This window comes from Rhagoletis zephyria, unplaced genomic scaffold (assembly GCF_001687245.7).
Source record: "Rhagoletis zephyria isolate East Lansing unplaced genomic scaffold, Rhagoletis_zephyria_1.1 Rzeph_scaffold_02014, whole genome shotgun sequence".
In the NCBI taxonomy this organism is placed as follows: domain Eukaryota; kingdom Metazoa; phylum Arthropoda; class Insecta; order Diptera; family Tephritidae; genus Rhagoletis; species Rhagoletis zephyria.
Window position 1 is genome coordinate 1,896 of NW_016159098.1, and position 16,801 is coordinate 18,696.

Genomic DNA, 16,801 nt, shown 5'->3' on the forward strand with positions numbered 1-16,801 from the left:
TATGAATTATGTTTTACCGATGAGCCCAAGGATGCTGGTGCAGCAACGACAGACAACTATGTTTTCAAAGTTGAGTTGAGTTGTGCCCCACAATACCAATTTACAACTTACAACTCAACTATCTCCAAAGTTGTGAATCATAATAGGGGCATTAGTGGTTTAGATACATAGTAATAAAAACAGTTTTTGTTTTATTTATAATTGATGATTTAAATAAAAGAGCAAATCATTCCATTTAATCTTAATACAAAATTTGAATCAAGATCAATTTTCTTAGTGTACACACACTCGTACATTTCCTAATTGCAATAATTTGTTTATATATGTATTTTTTCCAAACATGTTTCTTTGTTGTGCGTAACAGTTATGCTAACAATGCAACACAACTGAGTGCATATGAAATTGCAATTAAACAACAACAACCGACGATCAGGTAGGTAGTCAATCGATAAATAAAGAGAATTTATAATAAAAACGCCTGTTCACCTTGATTTAGAATGTCTACACGATTAACAAACAATGTGCGCGAAATTTCAACGCCGACTGCACGTCGACAACAACAGCGATATGCTATTAAAATAACAATATCCGGCGAATGCGCAGCTGCAAGCAGATTTTAGAGACATAAATTGCTGTAATATGCAATGTACATACAATGAAAAGGCAAAAGTGCTGTATAAAATGTAGAATAATGGGGGCGTGTATATAGGATACGTAAATTTAATTATGTACATACTTTGAAATATATTTCAAATCTAACGCTAATCGTTAGTTATATAGATTTTTTGATGCAACCTATTGGAGCATTATAATAGGAATATTAAAAACCGGCATTCTTTTCATTTACTATAATCTAAAAAAAATAAAAAACATCAAATTACTCGAAATAAATACACATGCACATATGCACATATGTGGCCACTGTAAAGCAGCATACTCTTATTACCACGACAGCCGGGTCTAAGTAACCCGAACTATCTGAGCTTTATATCTGCCCAAGGATTGCCACTCCAACAGCATCCGCCAAAAGCTCTTGGGGGAATGTGTATGCTATTACAACACCAACGACCGGCTTTTATAGATTTCCTTTCAGGCTCTACTGGTAATAATAGGACTCGGTATGTATTCCTACATGAAAATGGCTTCTGTGGTTTAACATTAAATTACATGTACATATACTTACATATAAATTATGAAATATGAAAAATTTCCAATAGTTGTTTACTAATTTAAAATGATGTAGAACAAGTTTGTATTTTCAAACAGTAACTCTATTAAAATTCCTATAATTTTCCCTACATCCATTAGCTCAAAGCATTTATACTCCTTCTGTATTTGACGCTCTAGTTATGTGGCAGCAACGTGAGATTCATACAATTTTCGAACAAAACATTTCGGGCTTGCACACTACACTGCACTCACTTGCTTACATTGTATGTATAGCTGCCACCAATCGCGTAATCGGCTCACCAGCCAGCCAGTCAGTCGCATCAGGTCGTTGGCATTGATGCAGTCATTGAGTCAAGGTTGCTTCCGCTTTTTTTGTTTGGCGACGACTGCTTGCGTGTTGCACTTTTTGCTGTAGTATGCGGTGTTCGTTGCTTCGCCGATTTCTGTAGTTTATTTTATTTTGTATTACACTTTTGTAATACGCATGTTTGTTTGTGTATGTATGCGCATTGTCTGTATGTATTTTAGTTATTTTAATATTTTTTTCCCAATCGTTTGTTGAATATTTTTGCTGGACAGGATTTCAATGTCGGAGTTGACCTTGTTGATTCTTTCCTTTATAGATTGCAAAGAGTTCAATGTTCAAGGTTTGTTTTCGAAGGAGATTATAAATAGAAAAGTTATTTAAAGCTTAAGAGATTTCTTGAGACGATAAACCAATTTCTTCAGCGTTGCGTTTTCATCAATCGACTCCTTAGTATTTAACTTTTGAACAGGTATATTAACGACTTATTGAACCACTGGATTGAACCACCTTGNAATTGTTTTCATTCCAGATGGCAGTCCTATGCTGCGACAAGGCGATACCGGAGATTGGGTGGGCACGTTCGAGGGGCACAAGGGCGCCGTTTGGGGTGTGGCGCTGAACAAGAATGCCACTTTGGCCGCGTCTGGTGCGGCTGACTTTACTGGAAAAGTTTGGAACGCCGTTACGGGCGGTGAAATCCACAGTTTTCAACATAAGCATATTGTGAAAACAGTTGCATTTGATAGAAACTCCGAGAACATTGTCACTGGCAGCAATGAGAAATTGGTGCGAGTTTTCAATTTGGAGCAACCGAATGTTGAGCCGGAAATGTATGCTGGACATTCCGGTGCTTTGAAACGGGCACTCTTCTGCCGCGATGATAAATGTATTTTGTCGGCAGCTGAGGATAAAACCGTACGTTTATGGGATCGTTTAACTGGCAATGAGATACAGCGACTACAATTTCCTCACAATCCAAACAGCTTAGAAATATCAGCTGATAACCACATTCTGACCATAACACATGGCTCGACCATCAGCTTCTGGGAGGTGGACACAATGAAAAAGCTGAAAGAGGTGAAAGTGCCGACAAATGTATCGTCGGCTAGTTTACATCCAGACAAACATGTGTTTGTGTGTGGTGGTGAAGATTTTAAAATGTATAAATTTGATTATATAACTGGTAATGAGATTGGTAAGTTGTACTAATATAGAGTATGGCAGCCAATTGTTTTTCTTCTAGTATTTATGTTTGCTTTCTTTTTCTTCTCTAGAATCCTTTAAAGGACATTTTGGTCCTGTACATTCGGTCAAGTTTAGTCCAGATGGTGAACTTTATGCCAGTGGCTCTGAAGATGGCACGTTACGACTTTGGCAGACAACTGTGGGCAAGACCTACGGTCTCTGGAAGTGCACTGAACCAGGAGAATTGAATAATTCAATGAATTCACCTCGCGAAGTACATGCCAACTAAGGACGAATTTGTTAATTGATTTGACGTAGACGGATTTGTGTACACAGCCAAAAACTGCAGACCGATACAGCATCAAGAATAAAATGAATCTTAGCAATTTTTAATTAAGCGATGTCTTCACTGGATTTTAAGCAACACAATTACTTTTCATAACAATATATTATCTCATAAGAAACCATACACGAGTGAATGATTTTGGAAATTTTTTAAAAGAAAACAAAAATAATATGAGAAAGTGAAAATTACGGCTTTTGTATTAACATTTACTTCAACAATATTAATTAGCTGGCAAAATACTGAATTTAAAATGCGTATTATGCAAAGAACTTAAAATTGTTTTATAATTTTTACTTAATGATTGTAAATCGAAGGGTTGAGCATATTTTAATATGTAATACAATAAGTTATTTCGAATAAATACGTACACATTTTCATACGTGGTATTCATATTTGCTTTTCTTTAAATGTAGGCCAATACTCCGGGGATAGGCTTTATACATGAGTTCCTGTCGCCCAACCATGCAGATATATTGTGTTAAAATTTAGTAGACTATCTCCTTGGCTTATTTCTGGCCTCTGTTGTAGATGATCGAACCAGCGTGATAGGTTTAAGTAGTTCTCTTTCTCGAGGGGCGTAAGGGATTTCTAAAAGGGGAATAATCGATCAAACTAAATACAAGATATTGGTGGTGAACTATACAATTTTATATGTAAAAATTTTGGACAAAGTTATATAAAAATTACCGAAAGGAGCGATTCAGATTGTTAATATTGGGTTAAAAAGGTTTGAATGTATGCGCTCGGGGAATACTAGTAGCAATCTCAAGAATTTCATAGAGACCACAAGAGTAAATCCTAAAGGCGTCTTTCAATCGTTATAGCCGTTGTGTTTCGAATGCCTCCGAGTTAAAGTTCTTATTAACATGATACTCACCACTAAATCGTAGATTGCAAAGAATATAGCTAAATCCGCTATAGTTATGAAATAACCCACTAAATACGATTTAGTGGTGAAAAGTTTATTGAAATCACGCAGCAGTTGCTGTGAGATGTGCTTGTCCTTGGAGCCTGGTGCCACATACAATACTGCAAACTCAATCCACTGATAGACTTCAGCGCTGATTTCTCGAGTTGCTGCACTGTTTAGTGCTATCTCAGATTTTGATTCTTGTGCAAGATTATTTAGAATAGTGGCAAAGCCCGAAACAGTTTTACTATTTTTTGTGCGAGTTACTACCTAAAATATAATAAAATAAATTAGCAAAAATATGTACATATATCGCGAAACTGAAGACAGTACCTTCTCTGAATTCAATTTTACATCGCCAGCTGGTACTCCGAGGGAGTTGGCGATTTTGGTTATTGTCTCAACTTCGCACATTTTGAAAAATTGCTATTTGTTTTTATTTATTAACCAGAAAATGGACAATTGGGAAGCTTTTTCGCCTTCCCACGTGAAGATAAATATTTACTAACAGCTGTTTAACGAGCTTTGCCAGATTGTTTAAATGCTGGCGGGCGCTTTTATTTATGCGGTGATACCATCTTTGAACGAAAAAATCGTAGTGAAAATTATTTCGTTCGCCGTGCTATTTGTAAGTGAACGAAGAATTATTTGTTCGCCTTGCGCCTACACTAGTGGATTGCGAAAATGTGCTCAATGAAATTAAAATAAATATTTTATTAAGTAAATTAAAATATTTTATTTGGTGATCACACATAAAAATATTTTCATTCATGTACATATGTATGTACATATAACTGAAGCGGCGTTTAGTCCATTTGACTGCGACTACCTGATTTGTGAGTTTGTGTGAGCGCCTCATAGGTGATGTCGTACTGTAGTAGGAATATGAATATGGTGGAGGTGCCGACAAGTAGCTAAATAAAAATTTTGTAAACAATTTTATTTGGTTTCTAACTTTATGAAAGTTATGTCTTAGCACTTACTGATGTGATAAAGTTCATATTTAATTCTACCACACCACAAACAACATTAGTTCTCGTATTTATAATCAATTGCAATATGAAGTGTGTTATCTGCAATTAATTATTAAAAATAATTTTAACACATTTTTAGAAAATTGTACGGCAGACCGTTTCTTCCATTTCCGAGTTCTGTCCTTCTATTTCATTCATTATTAATGCTGTACTGTTTTTCTGAAAAAAAAAATAGAATAATACTTTTAAATAAAGAAAGTTTTTTTTTTCATCAGCCTTGTAACTGGATAAATACTTCTTTGCCAAGTAATATATACGGTCCGTAATTCTTAACCGCGGCCGCTGTGGTGTAGTGGTGAAGGCAACATCACAACAAAATTTGGAAAGGTTTTTCCTTAACAGCGGTCGCCCCTCGGCAGGCAATGGCTAACCTCCGAGTGTATATCCGCCACGAAAAACAGCTTCTCATAAAAATACAATCGCCGTTCGGGGTCGGCGTAAGACTCGAGGTCCCTCCGCTTTGTGTAACAACATCAAGGCACACCCCACAAATTGGAGGACAAGCTCGGCCAAACACGAAGGTTGCAGACAGAGTGGAAGCGAAGTCGACGATGAAGATGAAGACGGATCCGGAGCCGAATTGTTTGCGTTGCGGCCAAGCTGGCGAGTGTACATAGTGGAAGATCAATGATATGAAGATTTGTTTCTAAAACAAACCTTTTCTTTTATATAAAATCTAAAGAAAATAAAGAAAAAACAGCTATTCATGAAATAATTTGTATAGGACAACTTTTGGAGAATTTCGCCACTTGTATTATGTGTTACGGTAAGACGGACAGACATTTTTCGAATATACAAGTATGCCAATTAAAAATTTTGCGAATTTCTTGAAAAACGCGTTTTTTCACAATTGCAAACAGTTAAATATATTGTAAACAACTCATCACAGCAGGCGATTCGTCTTTGAAAACAGTACCGCACAGTTTCAAGCTGACTGCTTGCGCAACCGTCTTCATCTTCGCCTTCGTCTTCGTTTGCACTGTGATCACTTTCACATGTTTACTACTGCACTGTTTTTCGTCTTCGGCTTCGTCTTCATCTTCATCTTCGGCTTCGCTTCCACTCTGTCTGCAACCTAAGGCCAAACCTCTGAGAAATTTCTGGAGAAATTGCTATATCACCATCAGAATTTGCGCAGTCTATGGCCATTTTAAGCGTAGACTCGCCACGTCGTCTTCTGCAGGCGGCGTCGTACTCACTGTTATTATTGTAGCAGCTACTTAGCCCTGTCTAGTTCGGCTTGTCCCTCAATCCCTCAATTATTGCCGTCAAGCGCAACTAACGGGAGACCCAGGAAGTGTGCCATTTCAACTGGGTTGGTCCAGAGGGAGAGAGGCCCCCCTACTCATCTATAATATGGGAAGGCGTCTTCCTTGTCAAGTCGCAACACCGATAAAGATGATTGTACTATATCCCATATATAGAGATGTTCTCCTAGTCTGCAGTGTCTTGCAAAAAAGTTTTCGTTTTGCGAGGCTGATTAAATGATGGTACTTATATAGCTTTGGTTTTCTATTGCCTCCCTCTCTGCTTTGCTTTGTATCTACCTCCTTGTCCTCATGTAAATTGCCGAGGTATGTACTTGAATCACACCACACGAGTCCGATTAAGATTCGTTCTTTGCGTCTTTACTGGTATAGGAAGTACACTCAATCGACGTTGATCTACTAATGGTTAGTTAACCCTTCTGAGCTGGCTTGCTGTGTATTTACATATGTATGTATGAAAACAAGATTATTTTAGCCTACTGGGTTCTATTTAGTACAGAGATCTGCAATGAGTTCTAATGAAATTAGTACACTTAAGTCATAATCCATAAAATTTGGTGCAAATGCGTACTGATACTAACTCTAAAAAATACTATGACTAAATAATTCAAAACAAAACCAAAAACTAACTATATGAATTATCAATTTATGACTCTATCGAGTGTAGGCAATGCATTTTTTAGTACCTCCTGCAAATAATTTGAATACACAAACTTTCTTTGAAGATATAAGAAGAATCTACTAATCTACTTTCGTCGTTCATCCTGACTACCATAAAGTACGAATTAACCCCCGTATTGAGAAACCGAATCCGCCTAGCATGCTTAGAAAAACGTAAGTTTTAAATATAACTACCAAACACCAAATTACACTACCTGACTCTGTACACCATAATTAAAATAAAGTATGCAGAACATTTTGCCAATATGCATGCTTGTCCAAACCAACGAGTACATAATCCATGAAAATGTGGAGTTAGACGCATCGTCCAAGTATTTGTACAACAGGAAAAGATTAACCGACAAGTTTGTGAAGGATCCAATGTACACCAGCACCAGTGAGAGGGCAAAAGAATTATTTACTTCCTTTGTGAATATCTGAAGTGTCGAGTAGCTTAATCGAATGTCTTGTAGTTTTTCGCGCAAAACTCTGGCAGACGTTTTTAGCGAAAGCTCCGCGTGCAGGATTTCATTCAGCCAAATTATACGTTGAGCTATGGCATATAGCAGGGTGTAGTACTGTACCAGCGAGAAGCATAACACCAGATTTGGCAACAGATAAACGGCTAGGCTGCGAATGAAGTGCGTCATAATGCCAGCGGTGTAGAAGTAGTCAACGACAGCGGTAGCGACCACATATAACAGTATCAGATACAGATGAGCTCTTATAAAGCGATTCAGTTGTTGATATTCTGGTGGTCTTCCGAATGATATAAGTTTATAATCGAATTCTGCGATTGTGTGCAAGAAACGTCGACATTTTTGGCGCGCCCAGTAGGTAGAGAGTAATATTTGAAATAAGTGCACCAGATAGACTAAATACTCGCAAAAGAACAACGGTTTTTGTACGGTGGGCAAGTCCTTGTCCGATTGCGTGTACTCGCCGTAGATGGTGAAGACGAGACTGACGTAAATACCAATGCTCCAGGTGATGTGGAGTAACATTAAAATTTTATCACTGCAGCTGCTGGTCGTTGTTGGTAGGCGTCGATGAGCGCCATAAGGCAGGCATACAAACAGCTCGGAGAGTATTAAAAGAACATGAACTGAACGATATAGTCGCGTTTCCAATACATTAACGGTAATCTGCTCGCTGGACGAATTAGGCGGCGATTTCTTTAGCGGTTTCACCTGATTGCTCGATTTTTGTTTATAAACTATTGCAGACAACATTCTATAAAAGACCGATTGGAATCCAAACATAGACTGAAACGGTTTTATGCGCGTCACGGTGCAGCACGTGGCACCTTGGTTAAGTGCTTGAAATGGTAAAATTAATTGTATATCACATTCTTTGATTAATGAATACAACAGGTAATTTGTGTTTAGTATGAAGCGCGATATTCACACACTCATGATGAATGAATGCCCGCTTTGAAGGTACTCGTAGGTTTCCTCTAAAACTAATAGATTTTAATTTTTAAATAACTGAGCAAATCATATGTCAACATGTCGTTAATTATGGGCTTTTAGTCAAATGCATTAGGGCTTCACTGGCCGAACTATGTTAGTATGTTGGTGTACAAATATTCCTGTCGAGAAATTTGTTGATGAAGTGCACGCTACAAGGGTATGAGGAGTATTCCTTTCTATGCTAGAAAGAACTGGTAGGAAAATATTTGAATGCGCTTAGCAAACATTTTTCCCTGCAAGAAAAATACTGTGAATGCACTAATGATTATTATTTTCGAACGGAATAGATGAAGGAATTATTAATTACGATCCTGTACGAGTCCGGACTAGTCAGAAATAGTCAGAATTAGTCACATTTTATTGGAAATCGATCCCGTACTCGGTTCTCTGACAATTGAGAGGACAAAAAAGAGAGCAACTAAGGTCCTCTCTCTGTCGGAAGCTACCAGTTTTAGTCCGAAGATTTTTTTGGTAAATTCTGGTAAATGTGTCAAAGGATCAGCTGTAGTGTGTTTGACAACTAAATTGGAAACAAAAGAAAAGATCACTCTGTTAATGAATTTTGAAAACTATTTAATTACTTTTTTAAGTGGATGAATTTGAAAGTATTTTTACTTATTTACATGTGTGAGCTGAGTGTGTTTACACACAAAATAAGCAAAATTTCGCTATCAAAATTTAGAGGTTATGTTGAAGTTGTCAGAAGTTACCATTTTTTACTAAAAAGCGATCCCGTACTTTTCAGTGTTACTCTTTCGCTCTGAGCGAATTTTTATTTATTGACAGTTTTACTACTTTTAGTCCGAGGAATACGGGATTGGATTCCCAAAAGAACAACGCCTACATATTAATGAGCAGTCTGTTGCGGTTCTGTCGGAATATTAAATGGTAACTTCTGTAAAGAAAGTTTTCTTTTAATTGAGAGAGCCCCTTCCAAGAAGCTAGAAGGTGGTCAGATGAAACAAACACTTAGGGTCGGTTGTTCAATGTCTGGTTAACACTAACTACAGATTAAACATCTTTATCGCCATTATCCACTCCCTGTTATAATGTTATAGATATGGAGTCGATCAAGTCGATAAATATGTATCATTCCTACGACAGCCGGTTCTACGTACCGGAATGACTCGGGTTTTACTCGATCAAAGGCTGTTGTTTTGGCGACCTGGCGACGTCATGGAGCAATACCCTGCAGCCGGATTGCTCCGCATCCTTCTTCTCCGGGCGGGCATTGAGCCTAACCCCGTAGCAGAAACATACTTCTGCTGCGTTTGGCAGAGACGGCTCCATCCACTTCGGTTAGGTGCAATTCCTGCAATGAATGGAGTCACCAAAGAACCTGTTCAGGCCTTAGGTCTCACTGGGAGTAGACCACAAGCTTTGTGGCCCCCTGTTGCTCAAGCCAAATGGCCCCACCAGCCTCCACGATCAATAAGGCCACCGACTTTGCACCCGCGCACCCGCGCACGACCTTACCTATACCAACTTTAACAAAGCTGATTGGAACGGTTTCGCGGAAGTTACCGAGAGCAGCTTCCCCGCCCTTCCCACACCCTCAGACGTTCACGCTGGCGAAAGTCATTTCCACAGGGTAGTCGCTGCCGCAGTGGCTCGCTTCATACCATCCTGACATGCCACAGAAGTGAACATCCTCTGTTGCCGAGACAGAGCTTCAGATGCACTTTGAGGCGTTTTTTTGGCAATCGATAATCGCCTGCAAAAGTTGACTTTCTGTCTGTTTTGAGGCAAGCGATTTTTGAATCACCGCGATTGGAATTGAGTGATTTTTGTTGAACAATGTTGAATCGCCTCACGTAAAAGCAGCTTTACGGTTCCTGCATTAGATACATCAGTAAATTACATTATAGTGGCTTGAAAGCCTAATATCGGTCATTCGACCCAGAAGTTGCACCTTCCCTACACAACGCTTGAGTGGAAGTTTGTGAGGAAGGAGTGCGCGAATAGCTGTAGTATTTACACGCCTTAGCTGATTGGTTGACTTTTTTTGTATTTTCTAAAGAATTATTTTTGATGGGAGAGTTATCATATCTAACAAAGTGCAACTGATGGCTCACGAGAGAAGATCTCCTCTGGATTCTCTGCAAGGTTCTCACAAGCCCCCGATGAAGGTAAAAGCGATCGAGCCGAGACGCATTTTGAGAAAAAGGGTTGCATAGTCGGAAGTGATCGAAAGAAAATTTTAAGGGGAATATTGGAGTTGATATTAGATATTTCTGTATGAAATTATTAAACTAGCCATTGCTTATTTTCAGGCATAAAATCCGTTCATTTATCAAAGTCGGTATTTAACCTCTTACGGAAATTGTGCATTTATTACTACTATAACTCGGAGTTTTTTTTTTTGCTAGAAAATAAGCCCAAAGATATTTACCTTCAAAACTATAAGCAAAATGCATAAAGTGCTTTACACTTTCCTGCCATCGGGTGATCTTAAACAGAACTGGATGTTGAAATCTTTCTTATTACCCGAAAGAACATTCTCTGACATCTACTTAAAAAAAAATCATTCAAATGTTGGTGGCGGACAGGAGATAGCCGTCAATAACGAGCACGACCGTTTTGTTGCTTGAAATTGAAGTCCGCGATGTCGGCAACATTTGGTTTCATCAAGTTATCGTGTGACATCACTTCTCTGGACTTTTTTCTTTGGGGTTATGTGAAGTCAAAAGTGTTCGTCGATATGCCAGCTATGTATGATTGAAAACATGTAAGCTAACATTACTAGCAAAATTCGCGTACTGCTGAAAAGAGTAATTGACAGTAAGACCTTCCGAATCGACGATGTACAGCTTAGCCGCGGCCAACATTTAAATGAAATTATTTTTAAAAAGTAAATGTCAGAGAAAGTTCTTTCGGGTGTTTTATTTGAAATTGAAAATAGGTCTAGAAGAACCACCTTTTAGTTATGATGGTACATATTTTTACGCTTATATTTTAGCATACAAATCCGAATAAAATGGTTCATGTCAATTAGCTGTATCCTATATTTGTATATTACATACGCTTTCCTAGTGGGTCAAATGCGGATTCACTTTTTGTACGGCACACTAACCTGCTACAAGCATTAAATAGTGTATTTGTATAGGGTAATAGTTGTCATCACGCCAAACACTTAAATGATTTTTGTACTCATTAAAAATTGAAACAATTTCATATTAATACTATCTGCTAATGTTATCTCTACTCCAACGATTAACGCTGACCTCAGCACATGCATGTGAACACACCATGGATATGCAGTAGTTCCACTTTTGACGCTTGGCAGGATGGTATATCCTGCACAAAATTATCGTTAGCTACATGCTTACATGTAGGATAGTTTTGGAACTGTGAGTACTAGTACGGTAGGCTGTAAGGAATGGATGGACATCAACGATTGGATTACTTCTACGCCTTGTTCAACTGAGTATCGCTCCATGACTAATAATAATATTTTGGCGCTTACAATTAGCTCCATGACTAAGTTTTCCAAAGTCTGTAGTACTGATTGTCTGAAACAGAGAAGAAAACAATAACATATAACAAATGTCAAAGGTCTGCATCACCTTTGTTTCACCCTACATATGTGTCACGGATCAAATACAAAGTTACGAAGAGGACTAATGAGCTTGGCCAATAAGTGTAAAACTTGTCATCTTCGTAGAAAATATAGAGGTCAGACCGTCCAATAATCCTTCAAGCAACTGCAGTAATAAACGTCAGATGAGATTTTTAGTCTTCCCAGCGCGTAAACTCCTTTCACACAGTGACCTGTCAGAATCATCGTCCTAGTTTTCGCTCAATGTTCGCTGAACTGACATGCTCACTGCCCAGTGAGTTCGTTTCAGCCACACTCGTCAGCCGTACACCTCCTTGCAATTTCCCTGCTACTAGGTTATCAGAGTATATTATCTTATTGACGTTAGATACTTGACCCGTGTGGTGAGCTCCAGTCCCTTTGAATCATCCACTAATCCTTAAAGGGAGTGTGAACGATTAAAAAGCTACTTAAAGCTAATTCAGAAAAGCAACGATCCGTAAAGGGTTTTAAGGTAGCCATACGTCGATCTTTTATACGGCTTAAGGTTTCCAGTGAGGTCTAAGGAAGTCCAAGAAAGTAACCCTAATTGCTAAAAAATTAGTGCATATGTATGTATGTACATTAGACTGCATCACTCCCCATACAAAAAAAAAAAAAACAAATCGGTACTGTTTTTTCATTGGGATTATAAAATCANATTCTTAAAGATTTTTATTTTTTTTTTGAAAAAAAATCCCCTCCAATGACAAAACGGTTATAGCTTAAAAAATTTCCATAAAAATATTTTTAAAAAATTAAAAAAAATTTTGAACTTTTTTCAAAGAATGGTATAAGAAAAACTTGAGTAATTGAACCTAAGCTCTTCCGATTTAGACTTGTAGGGTATCATTGGAAAGGTATTTTCTCACCCTTTTTATTTCTTTGCTAATGATGAACGAACGAACGTCCTTCAAAGTTGAATTAAGATGTGTTGGTATTTGAAAACAAAATTGGGGCTCGAATGACTTTTTTTTTTTGGACAGAAATAAAAATAGTTTGAAAATAACTTTCTATTGAGATCCCATTAGTCTAAATCAGAATAGTTTTGACCAGTTATTAAGGTTTTTCGTAAATAAATATTTGAAAGAGTTAAAAAAAACAGCATCAAAAATCTCATTGTTATGATTTCATTGAAAAGATTTTTAAATATTTTTATACAGATTTTTTTAAGCTTAATCTGTTTTGTCATCTGAGGGGACTTTTTCATAAAGTTCTTTAAGAAATTATTTTTATTCATAAAAAACTCCATTTTTGGAGGTGTTTTCAAATCGGTCCAGCTCACGTAAATCTTAATATTTTTGCGAAATATTTTTGTGAATGTCTTAAAATATAATAAATTTTGTAATCCCAGCGGAAAAACCGTAACTTTTTTTGGTGATGCAGGCTAATGTACATACATACACATGTAGCCCGCGACATAAGCGACATTTTATTTTATTTTTTTTATGCAGAAATGTTCCTAGAGTATATAGATGTAGTGCATCATCAAATATAAAATTTTGAAAAAATAATTGATACCATAAGTACCATACTTAAGCATCTTTTGTACTCTCTTTACAGCACAATGGTGGCACCGGCACTCACACAAAAATCATACCGCAAACTCACTATCCACGCGCCCTTGGATCGCCTGATACACGTACTCGCTGCGATTTGTCAACTATTCTGTGTGGCACCTATTTTAAAGGCGCATCTGCGCAAAAACAAATTTCAACTATTGCAACGGTTGCATTGTCTTCTTGGTTTCCTTATTATTATATGCATTTACGCGCTAAGCTGGAGTTATATAAGCACACTAGATCCATCCATAATTCTAATTGAGAAAGTATTTTATTTTGGTGAAATTATAATCAACAACTTTATTGGTACCACTATTGTGCTCAGCACTTTTTATTACGCCCTGCACTATAGTACTATTCCGCGAAAATTTATGCATATCCTAATGGAAATAAATCGCTTTGAAGCGCAGCATCCCCGTGCATCGGAGTTTAAACTCTTGTCGACGCTTTGCAAGGAATTAAAATTTTACAGTTTATGCATTTTACTGCTCGCAGTGATGTTTCTTTGCTTAAAGTATTTTCATGTTGAATATCAATTTTATGAACTGATGCGTGGTGTAGGCGCACATAATTTACCAAGCTTTCTGCTATCACTGAAATTGGGTCAATATTGGTTGTGTTTGCGTTTTGCTTGTCTATTTTATAAGCGTTTTAATGAGGCGCTCAAGCAACGCCTAGGAACACGTCACAACGTTTTGCTTAGCTCATCCCGATTGGAAGAAAGCAGCGAGTGCTCTAGAAAATTTGACTCTCATATGCCTTATGTTACAGAGTTTGCATGGTATAAGCGTGAGTTCTGCAATTCATATTCGGATATCCGTAGTGATTACGAGATTTTGGAATTCATACGCCGTCTATACTCGGACTTGGATGCGCTAATGGAGCAAGTGGCTAATATTTTCGGTTTCATATTGTTGCTTCACATTTTGGGTTCACTTTTTGCTTTATCCATTTATGTTTTTGAGATTTACAAAAGTTTTCACACTTCTGAGCCGGGCAAAATACTTTGGCAACTACAACATTTGGCCCGCATTTTCTTAATACTAATCGCAAATAATGCAATTGTAGAGGAGGTGAGCGAGACGTAACTAAAATAAGTAGTTACATTTTTGTTTGTTTAACTTTTATTTTTTTTTTTTAGAAGTGTCGCACTCCACTTGTGCTTAATGAGATAAAAATTGCAACGGAAGATATGGAACATGCTATCAATCGCTTTCTATTACAAATGATGGCACGAAAGCCAACGGAAATGGCGTGCGGTGTAGTTGAGTTGGATTTGTTGCTGCTTACAGGGGTAGGTAAATATGTAAACAAATTTGGTGGTACTAGACTGACTCGCGGAGAAAATTTAGTTGTGTGGGGGATTCACAAAACATTTTAAGCGTCCGAATATTCCCAATGAAAATGGCTTTAGGGGACTCGGGGGGCAAGTTAAGAACTAACGAATTACAAATATATTTCCTATCATTTTTTTCAAACTCGAAGAAAGGAAATATAGCTATATCTCGAAAACTGTTCTACTCTCTTAATATCTGCTTTCATATTCGGATTCAGGGACAAATTTTTCATAGGGAATGACAGTCAAATGCCACAGGTGAAAATCACTGTAAACTAGTATTATAATTATTTGCCATCGGTTGTAATTTTATTCACATCTATATGTACATACAACGCCATTTTTCTAGCATCTGGATTTATTAACAGTTTTAATATTTCTTCTTTTTACTTTCTTGCAGATTTTATGTACAGTAACCAACTGTGTAATGTTTCTCATACAGATTGATCTAAGCAATAATTCATTTGAGAAAATGAATAACGATTTTGTGACAGCAAATAATACAAATTGATCTGGTATAATGTAATCCTCTACGTTAGTTCCTGTACAAGTAGACAGATACCTAAGGACAATAAAAACTCATTTATATATATTTTGAAGATATTTATCAAATATAAAATTGTTTAATAAAATTCACTAGTTGCAATCTATGTATGTATGATTGAACATATTGCTAATGAAATTAAGGAAGGATCGAAATGATTTGTTATCATCGAAATAACGGTTTTTGCATTTTAAGGCTGTGTGTGTGTGTGTGTTTTTGTGGGTTTTTGGCGGACCTATAAATTATAGTTGCGATGAAAAAATGGCTAAGTAAGCAATTGGATATTATTATAGGGATCGAAAAATATTGATTTTTAACTATTCTATACCATTTCTACGAAAAATAGTTTTTTCCCCATTTAAAATACATGGAAAACTTTGGGCGCTCTGAGCGACCTCCAAGTATTTTTTGATTTCAAAATAAAAAAATTAGGGTATATTTTTTCGGCTTAGAACAATCTTAGGGGGTGAGAGCATAAAAATGATGACTTTACTCTTTCACATGCATTTTTGGACAACCCTAGTGAACAACCTAAGTGTGTTTTAATTTTTACAGCGGACATTCGAGGCGAAAAATTCGCCATTCCCTGGCATTGTGTTTCAACGGTAACTTATATCACTTTTTTGGTAATTATTGTTTCCGACAGGGTGGGTGCATGTATTATTTTCACTGAAGAAAATTATTAGTTTTTAATTTTTAGTAAAAAGTATCTTTTTGCATGGATAATAGCAACCCATTTCGACTAAGACTAGAAATTTGTTTTCTAAATTTAGCTAAATGAGCCAATTAGACCGCCCAATCTGCTGATAAAACTTATATTTTATGGTTAGGTTAGGAAAGCAGTAACATCTTTAGTAATTCATAGTAATGTACATACCCACTAGGAAAATATGTGAGCACCTTACAAGGTAATCTATATTTTCCCTCAGCTTTTAGTACAAAAATTGTCATCATGACCAACGCCATCTATTAGTACAGCACAAAATGAACATCTCCGATGACCTCTTTCTTACGTTGTAAGTTGCAAAATAACGTGCCGCCAATGTTACTATTTCTGAGCTACTGATTGTAGCAATAAATAAGCAGTTAACCCTTAGTATGTCTCCTTAGCCCTAAGTATATAGAAGTATCGATGTAGGGTTAATTTGAATATTAGCCGTTAGTGTAAGTTTGTCTATTATCCTTTATTCTTCATCATCATTCTTAATCAATATAATGTATTCATTCTAGCATACTATGTGTCAATGTAAGCTTATCTCTTTCACTTGATGTACATACATAAGTTACTTCGGGAACTTTCCAAAAATGCTGATGCAATAAAAGGGAGTTGTTGAGTGACATTGAACGAGTACGGTCGTTTTCTTTGAAGTAGACTACTACAATTCCTCAGAAGAGGGATTATCCCATCGCCCAATACACATTTTTTTTCT

The 16,801-nt window shown here is 36.9% G+C and overlaps 5 protein-coding genes across 5 annotated transcripts; 2 read left to right on the forward strand and 3 right to left on the reverse strand.

Moving 5' to 3' along the window:
- Positions 1–1,966: 1,966 nt before the first annotated feature.
- On the forward strand, positions 1,967–3,400 carry wmd (serine-threonine kinase receptor-associated protein wmd; the record flags this gene model as incomplete). The annotated part of the gene is made up of 2 exons (XM_017620015.1): positions 1,967–2,672; positions 2,752–3,400. Coding segments are annotated over 2 exons (906 nt in total), but the record flags the coding sequence as incomplete, so codon positions are not given.
- On the reverse strand, positions 3,180–4,446 carry AIMP3 (aaRS-interacting multifunctional protein 3). The gene is made up of 3 exons (XM_017620014.1): positions 4,252–4,446; positions 3,886–4,188; positions 3,180–3,596 (listed from the first exon to the last, which is right to left on the reverse strand). Exons 1-3 carry the CDS (start codon positions 4,330–4,332, stop codon positions 3,444–3,446), a joined length of 537 nt encoding a protein of 178 aa, XP_017475503.1. The 5' UTR covers positions 4,333–4,446; the 3' UTR covers positions 3,180–3,443.
- Positions 4,447–4,724: 278 nt separating this feature from the next.
- On the reverse strand, positions 4,725–6,250 carry LOC108365832 (putative gustatory receptor 59f). Its single transcript, XM_017620016.1, has 4 exons — positions 6,152–6,250; positions 5,049–5,111; positions 4,902–4,991; positions 4,725–4,832 (listed from the first exon to the last, which is right to left on the reverse strand). The coding sequence occupies exons 2-4, from the start codon at positions 5,088–5,090 to the stop codon at positions 4,725–4,727; spliced, it is 240 nt and encodes a 79-aa protein (XP_017475505.1). The 5' UTR covers positions 5,091–5,111; positions 6,152–6,250.
- An 836-nt stretch (positions 6,251–7,086) lies between these two features.
- LOC108365833 (putative gustatory receptor 59f) lies at positions 7,087–8,112 on the reverse strand. Its single transcript, XM_017620017.1, has one exon. It carries the CDS (start codon positions 8,110–8,112, stop codon positions 7,087–7,089), a length of 1,026 nt encoding a protein of 341 aa, XP_017475506.1.
- A 331-nt stretch (positions 8,113–8,443) lies between these two features.
- Positions 8,444–15,367, forward strand: Gr59e (Gustatory receptor 59e). The gene is made up of 5 exons (XM_017620018.1): positions 8,444–8,509; positions 13,493–13,571; positions 13,987–14,564; positions 14,633–14,785; positions 15,228–15,367. The coding sequence occupies exons 1-5, from the start codon at positions 8,444–8,446 to the stop codon at positions 15,336–15,338; spliced, it is 987 nt and encodes a 328-aa protein (XP_017475507.1). The 3' UTR covers positions 15,339–15,367.
- Positions 15,368–16,801: the final 1,434 nt, after the last annotated feature.

Excerpts from the sequence above, each read along its gene's own strand:
- AIMP3 (XM_017620014.1), bottom strand. The coding sequence starts at position 4,332 with ATGTGCGAAGTTGAGACAATAACCAAAATCGCCAACTCCCTCGGAGTA. Across the intron at positions 4,189-4,251 it reads TAAAATTGAATTCAGAGAAG|GTAGTAACTCGCACAAAAAA; the intron begins GTACTGTCTTCA and ends ATTATATTTTAG. Across the intron at positions 3,597-3,885 it reads TTGCAATCTACGATTTAGTG|AAATCCCTTACGCCCCTCGA; the intron begins GTGAGTATCATG and ends TTCCCCTTTTAG.
- LOC108365832 (XM_017620016.1), bottom strand. The coding sequence starts at position 5,090 with ATGAATGAAATAGAAGGACAGAACTCGGAAATGGAAGAAACG. Across the intron at positions 4,992-5,048 it reads ACTCGGAAATGGAAGAAACG|ATAACACACTTCATATTGCA; the intron begins GTCTGCCGTACA and ends AATTAATTGCAG. Across the intron at positions 4,833-4,901 it reads ATATGAACTTTATCACATCA|CTACTTGTCGGCACCTCCAC; the intron begins GTAAGTGCTAAG and ends ATTTTTATTTAG.
- LOC108365833 (XM_017620017.1), bottom strand. The coding sequence starts at position 8,112 with ATGTTGTCTGCAATAGTTTATAAACAAAAATCGAGCAATCAGGTGAAA.
- Gr59e (XM_017620018.1), top strand. The coding sequence starts at position 8,444 with ATGTTAGTATGTTGGTGTACAAATATTCCTGTCGAGAAATTTGTTGAT. Across the intron at positions 8,510-13,492 it reads ATGAAGTGCACGCTACAAGG|CACAATGGTGGCACCGGCAC; the intron begins GTATGAGGAGTA and ends CTCTCTTTACAG. Across the intron at positions 14,565-14,632 it reads ATAATGCAATTGTAGAGGAG|AAGTGTCGCACTCCACTTGT; the intron begins GTGAGCGAGACG and ends TTTTTTTTTTAG.